This window comes from Mercenaria mercenaria, unplaced genomic scaffold (genome assembly GCF_021730395.1).
Source record: "Mercenaria mercenaria strain notata unplaced genomic scaffold, MADL_Memer_1 contig_3082, whole genome shotgun sequence".
NCBI classification, from domain to species: Eukaryota; Metazoa; Mollusca; class Bivalvia; order Venerida; family Veneridae; genus Mercenaria; species Mercenaria mercenaria.
The window spans coordinates 38915-58479 of record NW_026461189.1 but is presented as its reverse complement, the minus strand read 5'-3'; the positions used below and the strand labels follow the sequence as shown (position 1 = coordinate 58479).

Genomic DNA, 19565 nt, shown 5'->3' with positions numbered 1-19565 from the left:
AACTAGGTCACCAAGTCAAATGAAAGGAATAGGGTGTTAATACCCTAGATACCACATTTATGACCCTATCTTCATGACACTTAGTCAAAATGTTTATCTTGATGATTCCTATGCTTTGAAACTGGATCATTTGGGGTAAAAAACTAGGTCACCCGGTCAGATGAACGGAAAAGCTTGTTAACACTCTATGGTCCATATATATGATCCTATCTTCATAAAACTTGGTAAGAATGTTTTTTCTTGATGATTCCCATGCCAAGTTCAAAACTGGGTCATTTGGTGTCAAAAACTAGGTCACACTAAAATCAAAGGAAAAGCTTGTTTACACTGCAGAGGCCACATCTATGACTCAGTCTTCATGAAACTTGGTCAGAATGTTTTTCTTGATGATTCTAAGGCCAAGTTTAACAGGTGAGCGATATAGGATCCTCATGACCATCTTGTTGTCAAGTATATGCCCTAGGGTCCATAAACAGTACAGGGATATTAAATGCATGTGAAGTTGTGTATCAGGGGATTTGTTTGGGATTTCAGGCAGCAAGTACAGAGTTATAGCTCTTTAGCCAAAGATTATGTAATCGAACGAAAAGCTTGTGCCACTCAGATATCAATATGTATTTGACCTAGAGTCATGAAACTTAATAGGAATGTTGTTCAACACATGAAGTTGTACACCTTGAGTTTTATTTGGGATTTACCCCTGCCCTTAACCCCCACCACCGACCCCCATCCCCAGCCCCCAATTTCTTGTTTACTGTCATTTTCTTTTATTTTGTGTTTCTTGATGATGTTTTGTAGTATTCACTGTTTTCCACAAATCCTATTATTAGCAGTTGTAGTAAAAATAACACACAGGTATTGTTATCACAGTATTTATTGATTATTTCACAGGGCATCAGATAGTACAATTTCTGATGATTCAACATATAACATTTCTCATTTGGAAAGTTCAAGATCACAAGCCCAGTCATTTGGAGCTTCTCCATTGCAACTCCCGACTGGCTGGGAGGAAAGGGTGGATGCAAATGGAAGAATATATTATGTTGATCATGTTTACAGGAAAACACAATGGGAAAGACCAACAGTGCAGTAAGTTTTTTTAGCTCAGCTGTCACGTAGTGCCCTTCGTCTGTCGTCCGTCTGTTTGTCGTCCGTCTGTCCACAGTTTCTTTTGAACACGATAGAGACCACATTTTGCAATCAATTTTTAGTTCCACTATTCAGAGAATAGGGCGGCTATTCTACTCGCCCCGGCGTCAGTGTCCGCGTCAACGTGAGCTTTCTTGGTTAAAGTTTTTCGGCAACCTTTGTTTTTTTGGTTACTATTGCTTATATCTTATCGTAACTTCACATTAATATTGTCCAGCAAACAATGTGCAGGGGCTGGGCCCATTATACCCAAGGTCAAGGTCACCAAGGTGTTATACTTCAGTTATTAGCTCGACTATTCGAAGAATAGTCTAGCTATTTTACTCACCCTGGCGTCGGCATCGGCGTCACACCTTGGTTAAGGTTTTGCATGCAAGTACATACGGCTTTCATTTAAAGGCATATAGCTTTGAAACTTGTTTTTTATTTTTCTAGGTCAATCACCAACCTCACTGGGTCAAGTCCCATAGCTCTGACATGTATTTTGAGCAAATTATGCCCCCTTTTGGACATAGAAAATCCTGGTTAAAATTTTACATGCAAGTTACTATCTCCAAAACTACTGCAGATATTGATCTGAAACTTCACATGTGTCTTCGAGGTTATAAAACTAGTTGATAGCATCAAGTCCCATAACTCTGACCAGCATTTTGGCCAAATTATGCCCCTTTTGGACTTAGAAAATCCTGGTTAAATTTTTACGTGCAAGTACATACAGCTATTACTAAAAGGCATACAGATTAGAAACTTATTTTTTCTTTTTCTAGGTCAATTACCAACCTCACTGGGTCAAGTCCAATAACTCTGACATGTATTTTGACCGAATTATGCCTCCTTTTGGACTTAGAAAATCCTGGTTAAAGTTTTACATGCAAGTTACTATCTCCAAAACTACTGCTGATATTGAATTGAAACGTTATATGTGTCTTCAGGGTTATAAAACTAGTTGATAGTATCAAGTCCCATAACTCTGACCTGCATTTTGGCCAAATTATACCCCCTTTTGGACTTAGAAAATCCTGGTTAAAGTTTTGCGTGTAAGTACATACAGCTATTACTAAAAAGTATATAGATTTGAAACTTATTTTTTTCTTTTTCTAGGTCAATTACCAACCTCACTGGGTCAAGTCCCATAACTCTGACTTGCATTTTGGGCAGATTATGCCCCCTTTGGACTTAGAAAATCCTGGTTAAAGTTTTACAGGGAAGTTACTATCTCCGAAACTAATACAGATATTTAATTGAAACTTCACATGTGTCTTCGGGGTTATAAAAATAGTTGATAACATCAAGTCCCATAACTCTGACCTGCATTTGGCCAAATTATGCCCCCTTTTGGATTTAGAAAATCCTGGTTAAAGTTTTGCGTGCAAGTACATACAGCTATTACTTATAGGCATACAGATTTGAAACTTATTTTTTTCTTTTTCTAGATCAATTATGAACCTCAGTAGGTCAAGTTCCATAACTCTGACATGTATTTTGGGCAAATTATGCCCCGTTTTGTACTTAGAAAATTCTGGTTAAAGTTTTGCATGCAAGTTACTATCTGCAAAACAAATGCAGATATTAAATTGGAACTTCACATGTGCCTTCAGGGTTATAAAACTAGTTGATTGCATCAACCATAACTCTGACATGCATTTTGGTCAAATTATGTCCCCTGTTGAACTTAAAACTTCTGGTTAAAGTTTTGCATGCAAGTTACTATTTCTAAAACTAATGTAGATACTGGATTGAAACTCTATAGATATTTTAACATTTAGGGTAATATTTTCCTGCTCCTGGGACAATATTTCGAATAGTCTAGCATTGGCTGTCTTACGGACAGCTCCTGTTTTTAATGTTAAAGTTTTTTGGCAACCTTTGTTTTTCTATCATATCTTTGTTACTATTGCTTATATCTTACTGTAAGTTCACATAAACATTGTCCAGCATACAAAGAAAGTATGTGCAGGGGTTGGGCCCATTATAACCAAGGTCAAGGTCACCAAGGTGTTACACTTGGGTTATTTTTAAGGTTAAAGTTTTTCGGCAACCTTTGTTTTTCTGTCATATCTTTGTTACTATTGCTTATATCTTACTGTAAGTTCACATAGACATTGTCCAGCATACAAACAAAGTATGTGCAGGGGGTGGGCCCATTAGACCCAAGGTCAAGGTCATCAAGGTGTTATACTTAGGTTATTTTTAGTAAGGTTAAAGTTTTTAGGTAACCTTTGTTTTTCTGTCATATTTTTGTTACTATTGCTTATATCTTACTGTAACTTCACATAAACATTGTCCAGCATAAAAACAAAGTATCTGCAGGGGCTGGGCCCATTATACCCAAGGTCTGGGTCACGAAGGAGTTATACTTGGAATTATTTTCATGTTAATTTTTCGAAAGCTTCGTTTATAGACATATCTTTGATACTTTAAAAGATATTGACTTTAATTTAAAAATATTTCTTTGTATTCATCATCTGCATTTTTTTTGACAAACTTCGTTTTCTGGACAAAACTTTGGTACTATATAAGATAATGAATTGAAACTTAAAATACATTTTACCATCATCATCATTACCCCTTCCATACTTGACCTTTAACCCCTTTGGGTAGTAGGGTCTTTTTATATCTTGGTGTATCTTCTTTTTAAAGTAGAGGTCTCTTATTGAGACATAAATTTATTTTACTGTCAAATCGCCGAATAGTGGAGCGCGCTGTCTAACGGACAGCTCTTGTAAGCTCATTTGTCACATAGTGACAGAGTGAGCTTTTTTGATCACCATCATCCTTCGTCCGTCTGTCCGTCGTCTGTTCACAATTTCTTGTGAACACGATAGACCACATTTTGCAACAAATTTTAATCAAACTTGCACACAACTTGTATTGGCCTAATATCTTGGCTCCTCTCGAACACTTGCCCGATCCCATCATGAGTTCTAGAGTTATGGCCCCTTAAAGGGCCAAAATTTGCTATTTTTGGCCAGTGAACAAGATCATGACCACATTTTGCAACCTGTCGTGTGTCCATCAACAATTTCTAAAAAATCCTTCTTGAAAACAACTGGGCAGAATTACACCAAACATCACAGGATTGATCCTTAGGTGGCCCCCTTTCAAAATTGTTCAAAGAATTGAATTCCATGCAGAACTCTGGTTGCCATGGCAACTGAAAGGAAAAACTTTAAAAATCTTCTTGTCCAAAACCGCAAGGCGTAGAGCCTTAATATTTGGCATGTAACATCATCTAATGGTCCTCTATGAAGATTGTTCAAATTGTGCTCCTAGGGTGGAAAGAGGCCCTGCCCCGGCGGTCACAAATTTTACTTAGATTTATATAGGAAAAAACTTTAAAAAAGTCTTCTTGTCTAAAGTCACAAGATCTAAGCCTTTGATATTTGGTATGTAGCATTCCCTTATGGTCATCTACCAAAATTGTTCAAATTATAGCCCTGGGGTGAAAAGAGGCCTGCCCCAGGGGTCTGAAGTTTTACATAGACTTATATAGGGAGAAAAAGCTTTAAAAATCGTCTTGCATGAAACTGCAAGGCCTAGGCTGTTGATATTTGGTATGTTGCATCACCTTATGGTCCTCTACCAAAATTGTTAAAATTATGCCCCTGGGGATGAAAGGAGGCCCTGCCCTGGTGGTCCCAAAATTAACATAGACTAATATAGGGAAAACAAATCTTCTTGTCTGAAAGTTCAAGGCCTAGGCCTTTGATATTTCGTATGTAGCATTGCCTAGTGGATCTCTAACAAGATTGTTCAAATTAAGCCACTGGGGTGAAAAGAGGCCCCGCCTTGGGGGGTTACTTGTTATTTGACTTATATAGGAATAAATACTTAAAAAATTATCAGATCATATTTTCTAAACTGTTTAATTATAGTTACCTGATGACCCCTAGTGATTAGGCGTCACTTGACTGTGACCTTGACCTACTGACCTACTTTCTTGTTGTTTTTTTTAGCTCACCTGTCACAAAGTGACAAGGTGAGCTTTTGTGATCGCGCGGTGTCCGTCGTCCGTCGTCCGTCCGTCCGTTCGTGCGTCCGTGCGTGCGTGCGTCCGTAAACTTTTGCTTGTGACCACTCTAGAGGTCACATTTTTCATGGGATCTTTATGAAAGTTGGTCAGAATGTTCATCTTGATGATATCTAGGTCAAGTTCGAAACTGGGTCACGTGCCATCAAAAACTAGGTCAGTAGGTCTAAAAATAGAAAAACCTTGTGACCTCTCTAGAGGCCATATATTTCACAAGATCTTCATGAAAATTGGTCAGAATGTTCATCTTGATGATATCTAGGTCAAGTTCGAAACTGGGTCACGTGCCATCAAAAACTAGGTCAGTAGGTCTAAAAATAGAAAAACCTTGTGACCTCTCTAGAGGCCATATATTTCACAAGATCTTCATGAAAATTGGTCAGAACGTTCACCTTGATGATATCTAGGTCAAGTTCGAAACTGGGTCACGTGCCGTCAAAATCTAGGTCAGTAGGTCAAATAATAGAAAAACCTTGTGACCTCTCTAAAGGCCATATTTTTCATGGGATCTGAATGAAAGTTGGTCTGAATGTTCATCTTGATGATATCTAGGTCAAGTTCGAAACTGGGTCACGTGCCGTCAAAAACTAGGTCAGTAGGTCTAAAAATAGAAAAACCTTGTGACCTCTCTAGAGGCCATATATTTCAAGAGATCTTCATGAAAATTGGTCAGAATGTTCACCTTGATGATATCTAGGTCAAGTTCGAAAGTGGGTCACGTGCCCTCAAAAACTAGGTCAGTAGGTCAAATAATAGAAAAACCTTGTGACCTCTCTAAAGGCCATATTTTTCATGGGATCTGTATGAAAGTTGGTCTGAATGTTCATCTTGATGATATCTAGGTCAAGTTTGAAACAGGGTCATGTGCGGTCAAAAGCTAGGTCAGTAGGTCTAAAAATAGAAAAACCTTGTGACCTCTCTAGAGGCCATACTTGTGAATGGATCTCCATAAAAATTGGTCAGAGTGTTCACCTTGATGATATCTAGGTGAAGTTTGAAACTGGGTCACGTGCCTTAAAAAACTAGGTCAGTAGGGCAAATAATAAAAAAACCTTGTGACCTCTCGAGAGGCCATACTTTTCATGTGATCTGTATGAAAGTTGGTCTGAGTGTTCATCTTGATGATATCTAGGTCAAATTTGAAACTGGGTCAACTGCGGTCAAAAACTAGGTCAGTAGATCTAAAATTATTAAAATCTTTTGACCTCTCTAGAGGTCATATTTTTCAATGGATCTTCATGAAAATTGATCTGATTATTCACCTTGATGATATCTAGGTTAGTTTCAAAACTGGGTCACGTGCGGTCAAAAACTAGGCCAGTAGGTATAAAAATAGAAAAACCTTGTGACCTCTCTAGAGGCCAAATTTTTCATGAGATCTTCATGAAAATTAGTGAGAATGTTCACCTTGATGATATCTAGATAAAATTCAAAACAGGGTCACGTACCTTCGAAAACTAGGTCAATAGGTCAAATAATAGAAAAACCTTGTGACCTCTCTAGAGACCATATTTTTCAATGGATCTTCATGAAAATTGGTTAGAATTTTTATCTTGATAATATCTAGGTCAAGTTCAAAACTGGGTCACATGAGCTCAAAAACTAGGTCACTATGTCAAATAATAGAAAAAACAACGTCATACTCAAAACTGGGTCATGTGGGAAGAGGTGAGCGATTCAGGACCATCATGGTCCTCTTGTTTTAAAGATACATCCTTGAAATTTGGATGACATGTACAGTTTTTGCACACAAAATTTAAAACTGACTTACAGTGACCCTGAATGTGATCTACTGACCTACTTTCTAATATTTTAGCATCTGTGTGTCCATTTAAACGTGTGGCTCATATTACTCAGGAGAGCGATTCAGGGTCATCATGACCCTCTTGTTTTGACTTGTGAACAAGATTGAGACCACATTCTGCAATTGATTTTAATAAAACTTGCACAGTACTTGTATTGGCATAATATCTTGGTTCCTTTCGAAAACTGGCCAGATCCCATCATGGGTTCCAGAGTTATAGCCACTTGAAGGGCCAAAAATTGCTATATTAGCATTTGCAGACATCTCGGAATTCAAATCTCTAGCTCAGAGGCCATGAAAACAGATGTAAAATGTTTAATGTCATTTTTCTTCACTGGTCTGTAACTTGTTTATACATCGATAGACATTATAGTTTGATAGGAATGTTCCTTACAAAGGGTGACATACCCATGACAAGATTTAGATCAAAGGTTAAAGTCACGCTAAGGTTCAGTCTCAATTTTCTCTATTTAACAAGTGTGGGGGATATAAACTTTCTTTTTGTAAACTATATTCAATAGTTATTGTCACAGGAACACTAACCAAAACACCTTACAAAGTGCAACTGGAGCAAGGCCTAAAACAACAGGTATCAGTCAACATCAAGCTAATGATCAAGCAGAAGCTATAAATCGTATGCAGCGGTTACGTGTTGATCTTCCTGCTGAAAATGTTGGAGAGCAGAACCAAGGTGAACAGTACCGGCCAGACAGTTTAATGGTTGGAAAGCATAATGAGAATAGTTATCATTCAGCGCAGTTCCAAACTCAGCAAAGTTATAATCCTTCATTGGCTGCTATGCAAGGAGAGCTTGGAAAGACACATGTACAAGGTGAGCTTTATAGTAATGAGTATGGCCCTGATCTTTCTGGGAGAAGTCACTTTAGTGAGAACAGTACAGATGGACAGTCAGGGAATACAGATGATGATGAACCAGATGCAGCTCGTAGGCGTTCTCTGGAAAGAGAATATAATCAAAATCTTCCACCCCAAACACTTACTGTGACAAGGACTGTGGGTAACTCTAGCAGAACACAGGCAGCAGGTGCAAGTAAATCAGATACTACACAAGCTAAAGTTGGTGGTAATGTAACTGTTGAACCAGGTGGACCAGATGAAAAAGTAGACAGCAGCATTGATAATATAATAAATGAACTGGGAAAAATAAAAGCTGCTGTAAAAAAAAATGATGGAGATAATGTTGTACTCCCAAACCCAAATAGTATATATAACCCAGAAAGTGTAAAACAAAATCCTGTAATTCAAAAGGATCCAGATGTTGTTGATGGTAACACAAAAGAAAGAGATGAAAGACTAAAAGATATTTTTGATTCAGAGCAGGACATGAAAGGGAGACTTAAAGTTTTAAACGAGCAAAATCTAAAAGATTTACTGAGCAGTTGTGGCAATGAACCTGAACACAAGGGAGGATATGGGGATATATTTGTGTGTAAGTATGTTTCTTCCTCGGTTCTGGTATTTATTTAAATTCTAAATAAGTACTTATGTTATGGTGTATTTATCATATAACAGTATACAACTGTGTTAAATCCCATGCCTATGATAAGAAAATCTGTAAATAATTATATGTTGTATTTTAACATAATTATCCATGTTTGCAATAATATTTAATCAGTCGGTATTAATAGCTCATTTGAACACAAAATTTTTGCCCTGTGTTAGGCGTAATGTGATACTTGAAGAATTTTTTACTTTTAACATTTGAGAGATGACAATGTATGCCTAACCTTAATTAGCCTTTGTTAAAATATTAATATCCTTTTCGAAAGTTTCATACTGGGCCATCTGAGCCAAGATCTAGAAGTAGCATTTGAAAAAAAAAATCTATACACGAAATTAATTTTGTTCAGAACAATTGAGGTTATAGTAGAAAGTTATTTGGGTTAACTGTTAGGTCTCTAGGTAAAATCAAAGAAAACCTTGTAAACACTCTAGAGGCGACATTCCCACTAACATGAGACCTAGTCAGAATATTTGTCTTAATGAAATTAATGTCAAGTTTTGAAACTGAATCATCTGGAGTGGAGTTAAAAACTTACCAAGTCACTGGGTCAGATCACAGAAAAAGTTTATGTACACTAGTGGTAGATCTAATTCATATGAAATCTGAGAATCTAGGTTAATTTTAAACTTATTTATGTGGTTAAAATGTAGGCCACTGGATTAAAAAATAGAAAAACTTCATTTGTGCTGAAGTTGGCATACGTTTGTTTTAAATGATACTTGGTCTAAATATTTATCTGATGCACATGAAAGCTGATCAGAATGTGTATCCTAATGAAATCAAGGTTTGAACATTGGTCACCTGGGATGAAAAACTTGGTCACTGGGTCTAATCCTTTAAAAACGTTTGCTAACACAGAGTTTCCAAATGAACTACATTGTACTTAGTAAAATGTTTGTCATGATGAAATCTTGGTCAAATTTTCTGGGTAAAAAACAATGTCACCTGGTATAGTCAAAGAAAAACCTTGTTTTCATTCTGAAGTTATATTCTATGCCTGATAGTCATGAAACTTGATCAGAGTGTTTGCCTTGATGATAGTGTGTCAATCTGTGAATCAAAAGTAATTCACTCCACTCTGCTTGAATGTACTTCAGGGCTTCAAGAGCTAGAAAAATGTTTAAATGGCTTCTCCTAATCATACTTGTCATACTTGGTCTTAATTGAATGCAGTCAGAAACAAGGTTTAAAGGTAATGGTCAGGTAAGTGAGTTCCTTTTGTTTATATATTACAGCCAAAGGAAAAATCCCTGGTATAGACATGCATCTGGTGGTGAAAAGAGTGAAGTTTGGTGAGGAAGCAGCAGAGTTGAAGCTGAGGTCCCTTACAAATGTATGTTATAAAAAAATGCCATTTCACTTAAGGGTATTTAAAAAAAAAAAATATATATATTATGAAATTACAGCTATTTTAGTAATTCAATCATAGGGACTGTATGTTAAATATGTATTAAAGGCAGAGTTAACATTCATGTTTGAACTTGCATTGTTCAGCGATTTTATTCTAACATCTAAGATTTCAGTGACAACTTTTAATAAAATTTTGCATATTTTCACCTTGTGACATGCCTAGCTCAAAAAGTATTTGATATAGATTCATAAAACCTTGCATGAGTCTTAATGAGTCTTAATCATGATATGAACTTGCGCACCTCCTATTTTTCATCTGGCTCCGACACCATTGCCAGAGTTATGGCCCCTGAAATAGTCAAAAATGCACATTTTCACCTTGTAACAGGCCTAGCTCAAAAAGCTTTTTAATATGCATGAGTCTTAATCATGATATGAACTTGCGCACCTCCTATTTTAACATTCATGTTTGAACTTGCATTGTTCTGCGATTTTATTCTAACATCTAAGATTTCAGTGACAACTTTTAATAAAATTTTGCATATTTTCACCTTGTGACATGCCTAGCTCAAAAAGTATTTGATATAGATTCATAAAACCTTGCATGAGTCTTAATGAGTCTTAATCATGATATGAACTTGCACACCTCCTATTTTTCATCTGGCTCCGACACCATTGCCAGAGTTATGGCCCCTGAAATAGTCAAAAATGCACATTTTCACCTTGTAACAGGCCTAGCTCAAAAAGCTTTTTAATATGCATGAGTCTTAATCATGATATGAACTTGCGCACCTCCTATTTTTCATCTGGCTCCGACACCATTGCCAGAGTTATGGCCCCTGAAATAGTCAAAAATGCACATTTTCACCTTGTAACAGGCCTAGCTCAAAAAGCTTTTTAATATGCATGAGTCTTAATCATGATATGAACTTGCGCACCTCCTATTTTTCATCTGGGTCTGCCCTCTATTTCCAGAGTTATGGCTCCTGAAATAGTTGAAAATGCACATTTTCACCTTGTGACGCATCTAACTCTAAAGTGTTTCATATAAATGGATGAAACCTTGCATGAGTCTTTATCATGATATGAACTTACACACCTCCTATTTTTGGTCTGTCTCCGCCCCCTATTTCCAGAGTTATTGTCCCTGAAATAGTTAAAAATGCACATTTTCACCTTGTGACGCACCTAGCTAAGTATATGATATAAAGGGATGAAAACATGCATGAGTCTTTATCATGATATAAACTTGCGCACTTCTTATTTTTTGGCAGGCTCCATCCCCTATTTTTAAAGTTATGGCACCTGAAATAGTCAAAAATGCACATTTCCACCTAATAATTTGCCTAGCTCAAAAAGAATTTGATCTAAATTCATTTAACCTTGCTTGAGTCTTTATCATGATATGAACTTGCACACTTGGCTTTCTTTTTGAGAATATTAGTGCTTATTACAGAGTTACAGCCCTTGAAATAGCCAAAATAGTGGATTTTTTGTTTGTGACGCTCATAGCTCAAAAAGTATATGGCCTAGAATAATGAATCCTTTTCATAAAATGTTTGTTGAGGCTATATTACCCCCTTAAGACTGTAAGACTGCAAACATTTGAATTATTGTCCCTTAATTGTGACAAATGTACCAGTGGGGGGGGGCACACCCTGTGTCCTACAAACACATTCTAGTTACCTCTGAAACTACTGGTCAGAATTACGCTAAACTTGGTCAGTAGCATCCTGGCATGGACCTCTATCAACATTGTTCAAATGGTTCACCTTGGCCCTTAAAGAGCCACCAGAGCTTAAAATGGAAAAACCTTTAAAATAACTTTCTGTCTTCATCAAACTTCAACTGTAACATCATTATAGGGTCCTCTCCCAAGTTTGTTCAAATGCGGGCACATAACCCCTTTTAAGGGCTTTTAGAGCTAAAATTGGAAATACCTTCAAATGACTTCTTCTCATGAACAACTGGATGGATCTTCATCAAACTTGGTCTGTAATATCATTATAAAGCCCTCTCCCAAGTTTGTTCAAACGGGGGCACTTGGCCCCTTTTAGGGCCCGCTAAAGCTGTATATAGTAATATCTTTAAATGACTTCATCTCATGAACTGCAAGATGAACCTTTATCAAACTTGGTCTGAAGCATCATTATTAGGTCCTTTCAAAATTTTTGTTCAAATGGGGTCCTTTTGCTTCTTTTTGGAGGCCAGTACAGTTAAATATAGAAAAACCTTTAAAAGACTACTTGATGGATCTTCATCAACCTTGGTTATATCGTGATTATAAGGTCCTCTCCCAAGTTTGTTCAAATGGGGGTACTTGGCCCCTGTTTTTGGCCACTAGAGCTAAAAATTGAAATACATTTTAAAGACTTCTTCTTATGAGCTGCTAGATGGATCTCTAGCAAACTTGGTCTGTAGCATTAGTTTAAGCTTCTCTCCCAATTTTGTTAAAATGGGGGCATTTGGCCCCTTTTAGGGGCCACTAGAGCTTAAATAGAAATACCTTTAAAACACTTTTTCTCTTGAACCACTTGATGTATCTTCATTAAACTTGGTCTTTAGCATTATTATAAGGTCCTCTCCAGAGGGTCCAAGTGCACCCTTTTAAACAAATATGGATGCACTTGGGGCCATTACAGTTAAGATAGAAATACTTTTGAATGATTTCTTCTGATGGTAATGTGTTTTTGTGCGTGACAGGAAATCATAGAAAAAAACGTTTAAATAAGTTTTGTTTTAATGAACAGCTTAAAGGATTTTCACCAAAATTAGAGATAGAAGCAAATTCAGATGCTTAAGGTTTTCCCCAGGTAAGGGACTTACATGTAGGTCCAAAAGAGTATACAGTGAGGTCCATCCGTCCTATGCAGACTTTAACTCACCAGTGTGAGCGGGCAAGTTAAATTTTACACCCCTGTAAATTAAAATGATGTTTTCGTTAAATATGTAGTCAGTTTGACAGTATGTAAAATTGCCATTATTAGGAATAAAGACCGTTTTAGTAAATCTTGAAGGGTGACAAAGTAACTTGACTTTGTGATGATACTAATTGATGCAAACCGTTACCTCATAGTTTAACAACATCAGTTCCCTTTTCAGTATTTGTCCTTTAATAAAACAATCTGTGTCTGCTAAATTGATAAAATGGGCTGATCCATCATTCAATCTGGGCAATACCACCTATTATTTGAAGGGGCGTTCACTGAAAATTTACTGACTGAATAGCAAAAAGTGCAGACCATGATCTGTGTGCACATACATGCAGGCAAATCTTGATGTGCACTGGTCACAAAGGCAAAATCACTGCCACAATGCCAGCAGACTAAAAGTTTAGATTATTACTATTGTGTTTTGTAATTTTCAGGAAAAACTGTGTGCCAGAGCAATGCATTTTGCAATTGTCCCCTTGCTTGCGATACGAGAAGAGCCTGGAAATAGGTAATGGTGAAATATTTCCACATTTTCATTTCTTCTGAAAGGATTGCCCAATGATGTTTATGCAATATCAAACCAGGAAGACTCCAGAAAAGTTCTGGCTTTGTTTCCCTTCACAAAATACGTAGTAGATATATGGTAAATAATAATGTTACACAAATACTTCACAAAATAGGGTAAAAATAGATGACAGCCTCCCAGAATTTTGACCAGTAAATACATTCATACTCTAAATTGTATTGCAAAATTTCTGGAGATAAAGTTCTCAAGTAATTTTGATGACTTCCTTTCTTCATTGCTGACTTTTATGTCAGATATTTTTAGCTCATCAGAGCACGAAGTGCTCAATCTGAGCTTTTACGAAGTGCTCAAGGTGAAACAATTTGACTGTTAACACACTAGAGGTCACAACTTTGGCCCAATTTTAATGAAACTTATAAAATTTGTACTTCAAGTTTGATTTTTATGAAATAGTTTAACTTACTGAATATGCTTTTTTTAGCTCACCTGTCACAAAGTGACAAGGTGAGCTTTTGTGATCGCGCGGTGTCCGTCGTCCGTCGTCCGTCCGTGCGTGCGTCCGTGCGTGCGTGCGTCCGTCCGTAAACTTTTGCTTGTGACCACTCTAGAGGTCACATTTTTCATTGGATCTTTATGAAAGTTGGTCAGAATGTTCATCTTGATGATATCTAGGTCAAGTTCGAAACTGGGTCACGTGCCTTCAAAAACTAGGTCAGTAGGTCTAAAAATAGAAAAACCTTGTGACCTCTCTAGAGGCCATATATTTCACAAGATCTTCATGAAAATTGGTCAGAATGTTCACCTTGATGATATCTAGGTCAAGTTCGAAACTGGGTTACGTGCCATCAAAAACTAGGTCAGTAGGTCTAAAAATAGAAAAACCTTGTGACCTCTCTAGAGGCCATATATTTCATAATATCTTCATGAAAATTGGTCAGAACCTTCATCTTGATGATATCTAGGTCAAGTTCGAAACTGGGTCACGTGCCTTCAAAAACTAGGTCAGTAGGTCAAATAATAGAAAAACCTTGTGACCTCTCTAAAGGCCACATTTTTCATGGGATCTGTATGAAAGTTGGTCTGAATGTTCATCTTGATGATATCTAGGTCAAGTTCGAAACTGGGTCATGTACAGTCAAAAACTAGGTCAGTAGGTCTAAAAATAGAAAAACCTTGTGACCTCTTTAGAGGCCATATATTTCATGAGATCTTCATGAAAATTAGTCAGAATGTTCACCTTGATGATATCTAGGTCAAGTTCGAAAGTGGGTCACGTGCCGTCAAAAACTAGGTCAGTAGGTCAAATAATAGAAAAACCTTGTGACCTCTCTAGAGGCCATATTTTTCATGGGATCTGTATGAAAGTTGGTCTGAATGTTCATCTTGATGATATCTAGATCAATTTCGAAAGTGGGTCACGTGCCATCAAAAACTAGGTCAGTAGGTCAAATAATAGAAAAACCTTGTGACCTCTCTAAAGGCCATATTTTTCATGGGATCTGTATGAAAGTTGTTCTGAATGTTCATCTTGATGATATCTAGGTCAAGTTTGAAACTGGGTCAGTTGCGGTCAAAAAGTAGGTCAGTAGGTCTAAAATTATTAAAATCTTTTGACCTCTCTAGAGGCCATATTTTTCAATGGATCTTCATGAAAATTGATCTGAGTGTTCACCTTGATGATATCTAGGTCAGTTTTGAAACTGGGTCACGTGCGGTCAAAAACTAGGCCAGTAGGTATAAAAATAGAAAAACCTTGTGACCCCTCTAGAGGCCATATATTTCATGAGATCTTCATGAAAATTAGTCAGAATGTTCACCTTGATGATATCTAGGTCAAGTTCGAAAGTGGGTCACGTGCCATCAAAAACTAGGTCAGTAGGTCAAATAATAGAAAAACCTTGTGACCTCTCTGGAGGCCATATTTTTCATGGGATCTGTATGAAAGTTGGTCTGAATGTTCATCTTGATGATATCTAGGTCAATTTCGAAAGTGGGTCACGTGCCATCAAAACTAGGTCAGTAGGTCAAATAATAGAAAACCTTGTGACCTCTCTAAAGGCCATATTTTTCATGGGATCTGTATGAAAGTTGTTCTGAATGTTCATCTTGATGATATCTAGGTCAAGTTTGAAACTGGGTCAGTTGCGGTCAAAAAGTAGGTCAGTAGGTCTAAAATTATTAAAATCTTTTGACCTCTCTAGAGGCCATATTTTTCAATGGATCTTCATGAAAATTGACCTGAGTGTTCACCTTGATGATATCTAGGTCAGTTTTGAAACTGGGTCACGTGCGGTCAAAAACTAGGCCAGTAGGTATAAAAATAGAAAAACCTTGTGACCTCTCTAGAAGCCATATTTTTCATGAGATCTTCATGAAAATTAGTGAGAATGTTCACCTTGATGATATCTAGGTAAAATTCAAAACAGGGTCATGTACCTTCGAAAACTAGGTCAATAGGTCAAATAATAGAAAAACCTTGTGACCTCTCTAGAGACCATATTTTTCAATGGATCTTCTTGAAAATTGGTCAGAATTTTTATCTTGATAATATCTAGGTCAGGTTTAAAACTGGGTCACATGAGCTCAAAAACTAGGTCACTGTGTCAAATAATAGAAAAAACGATGTCATACTCAAAACTGGGTCATGTGGGAAGAGGTGAGCGATTCAGGACCATCATGGTCCTCTTGTATTAGGATTTATCTCCCTTGCTAACGTTCAGACTCGTCAGACACTTGAAAAATAAAATCAAGCGTCTTAGTGATCGAAACAGGAAGTGAAGCACACGTGCTTCAGTTTATCTTTACGATCAGAACGTTCCAATTATAAAAATTACAATGGGATGGAGGTTAAACTGTTTCATAAAATTCAAACTTGAAGTACAAATTTTATAATTTTACTTCAGTCAAGTTTAACTTACTGATTATGCTTTACCATTAGGATAGATTTCAAAGCAGTACTTAATTACCTCTCTATCCTGGTGGTGATACTGGTAATTTCATCTTACTATCATGATTAAATTTCTGAAATATGTGTGTGGAGTGTCTAAATATGCTACAAATTATGCTATTGTTGGTGAACTGGGTAGATATCCACTAGCTGTAGATGCCATTTGTAATACTGTGAAATATTTCCAACGACTGAGTGTTGGTAATGTCAGTTCATTGTTGTTAGAAACTTTCATAGAGAGTTAAAATCTGAATTATTGTAACAAACCTAGTTGGGTTTCAAGTGTTTATCATGTTTTTTATCAGTTGAACATACAAACTTGAATGATAAGAATTTACTGTCTGTTGTCAAGAATAAGTTGATATGTATGTACAAATCAAAGTGGAGTGAGTCATTGTCATTTTGTAATAATAACAGTATGGGTAAATTAAGAACTTATGCTAAAGGGGGGGTCCCAGTTAGGTGTCTGCGCAAGATGTTTTTTGATTTTATTAATATTTTGTTGTAATATACCTACATGTATTAAGTTTTATTAACAAGTGTTATTGTTACCAGGTTTTACTTACTTCCATAGATATTCACATTTAAAGTGGGTGGGGTAATCTGACATGTGACCAGCCAGGAACACAATTTCTGTTATTCTTTTAAAAATGGTTCAAACTTTTTACCTGAAACTTTCATGATAAAATAACTATGCAATGGACATTCACACAACATGTTGCATTTTAAATTGTACTGAATACTTTTTTCATCACAGAGCCACAAAGTGGTCTAATCAAATTTACTGATTTTCAATGGACGAACTTTACCAAAAAGCTAAAACATTTTTCATTAGTTGAGATATTAAGGTGTTATTTTCAGCAGATATTGTAAACTAAATAAACATTAAAATGACAGTATATCAGTGTACTCTGATTAATATTGGTAGAGTGGCACACTCTCAAACTGGGAAAAAGTGGGTGGGGTAAATAAATATTCGAAGCAACACTACAAAAATTGTGCAGTTGTTACGAAATGGCCTCAGATTGTCTATTACTATCTTAATTGTGCCACCATGAGTGGTGGGGGCATATATATTTGCATTTGTCTGTGCGTCCGTCCGTCAATCCGTCCGTGCGTCTGTCCGAAGTTCGTGACGCGCTTAGATCAAAAAGTATTTGATATAAATTGATGAAACCTTGCAAGAGTCTTTATCATGATATGAACCTGCACACCTTCTATTTTTCGTCTGGCTCCGCCCCCTAATTTTAGTGTTACTGCCCCTGGAATAGTAAAAAATGCACATTTTCTCATTGTGACACGCCTGGCTCCAAAAGTATTTGATATAAATTGATGAAATCTTGCATGAGTCTTTATAATGATATGAACTTGCAAATTTTCTATTTTTCGTCTGGCTCCGCCACTATTTCTAGAGTTATGGCCCCTGAAATAGTAAAAATTGCACATTTTCACCTAGTGACACGCCTAGCTCAAAAAGTATTTGATATAGATTCATGAAACCTTGCATTAGTCTTAATCATGATATGAACTTGTGCATCTCCTATTTCTAATCTGGGTCCGCGCCCTATTTCTAGAGTTATGGCCCCTGAAATAGTCAAAAATGCACATTTTCACCTTGTGACATGCCTAGCTCAAAAAGTGTTTGATATAAATTGATGAGTGTTTATCATGATATGAACTTGCGCATATACTATTTTTATCTGGGTTTGCCCCCTATTTCCAGAGTTATGACCCCTGAAATAGTAACTGATAAATGCACATTTTTACCTAATTATGTGCCTTACTCAGAAGTATTCTCGGTGCCTTACTCAGAAGTATTTAAATATAAATTCATGAAACCTTGCTTGAGTCTTTATCATAATGCGACCTTTGCACACATGGCACTTCTTGAGAATTTTAGCATCTGTTACAGTGTTATGGCCCTTGAAATAGCTAAAATAGTGGATTTTTTGTTTGTGATGCTCACAAAGTATATGGTATAGAATAATGAATCCTTTTCATAGTTTTTTGAGGCTATACCCCATTAAGACTGCAAACATTTGAATTATTTCCACTTATTTGTGCCAAATGTACCATGCGAGGTGGTGGGGGTGGGGAGGGGGACACACCCTGTGTCCTACAGACACATTCTAGTTTTATTAAATACAGACTTGGTTGATAAATTTTAACATTTTTTTCCACTTTAATAAGACTTTATACATGTGTGCCATGGAAAAATCAATGCAGAAAATTTAATGTTAATTTGAACAATAGCTTTCCTCAAAATATACTGCCTCAGGCAAAACATTTTGTGAAATACTTTGAGCTTTCAGGGTTAATTTGGTTTGTCTACATGTCATGTTCAAGGTCCATGCTTTTTCCATGACACACATGTATAAAATGGGATTTTTTTTTGTTACAATTTATCAATCAATGCTGTATTTAATAAAATTAAGATAGTAATAGACAATCTGAGGCCATTTCTTAACAACTGCACAATTTTTGTAGTGTTGCTTCGAATATTTATTTACCCCAACCACCTTTTCCCAGTTTGAGAGTGTACCACTCTTCCAATATTAATCAGAGTATACTGATATACTGTCATTTTTATGTTTATTTAGTTTACAATATCTGCTGAAAATAACACCTTAATATCTCAACTAATGAAAAATGTTTTAGCTTTTTGGTAAAGTTCGTCCATTGAAAATCAGTAAATTTGATTAGACCACTTTGTGGCTCTGTGATGAAAAAAGTATTCAGTACAATTTAAAATGCAACATGTTGTGTGAATGTCCATTGCATAGTTATTTTATCATGAAAGTTTCAGGTAAAAAGTTAGAACCATTTTTAAAAAAATAACAAAAATTGTGTTCCTGGCTGGTCACATGTCAGATTACCCCACCCACTTTAAATGTGAATATCTATAAAAGGAAGTCAAAACTAGTAACAACAATACTTGTTAATGAAACTTAATACATGTAGGTATATTACCACAAAGTATAAATAAAATCAAGAAACATTTTGCGCAGACACCTAACTGGGAACCCCCCTTTAAACAGCAATTTTGTAGAGAGCCATACTTTAATATTTTACATGAAAAAGATGTAAGAGTTTTCTTTACTAAGTTTACATTTAGTGCTCATAAACTTCATGTTGAAACAGGTCATTATAAGAACTTGCCATGTGATCATATAATCTGTAATATTTGTTATGGTTGTGTGGAGGATGAAATTCATTTCTGTATGTGTTGTCCAGCTTATGATTGTCATAGACTTGAATTTTATGAGGCAATAAATAAGTACTCGAGAAACTTTAAAGATAT

General features: G+C 36.3%; 1 protein-coding gene across 1 annotated transcript in view; it reads left to right on the top strand.

The window, feature by feature from the left end:
- Positions 1–871: 871 nt before the first annotated feature.
- The window catches only part of LOC123535348 (uncharacterized), a gene marked incomplete at its 3' end in the record, with an annotated part of 55690 nt that continues 36996 nt past the window's right edge, over positions 872–19565 (top strand). Inside the window, 4 exon segments of the mRNA XM_053533765.1 lie at positions 872–1089; positions 7517–8433; positions 9744–9841; positions 13226–13299. Coding sequence (XP_053389740.1) covers positions 7620–8433; positions 9744–9841; positions 13226–13299 — 986 coding nt within the window.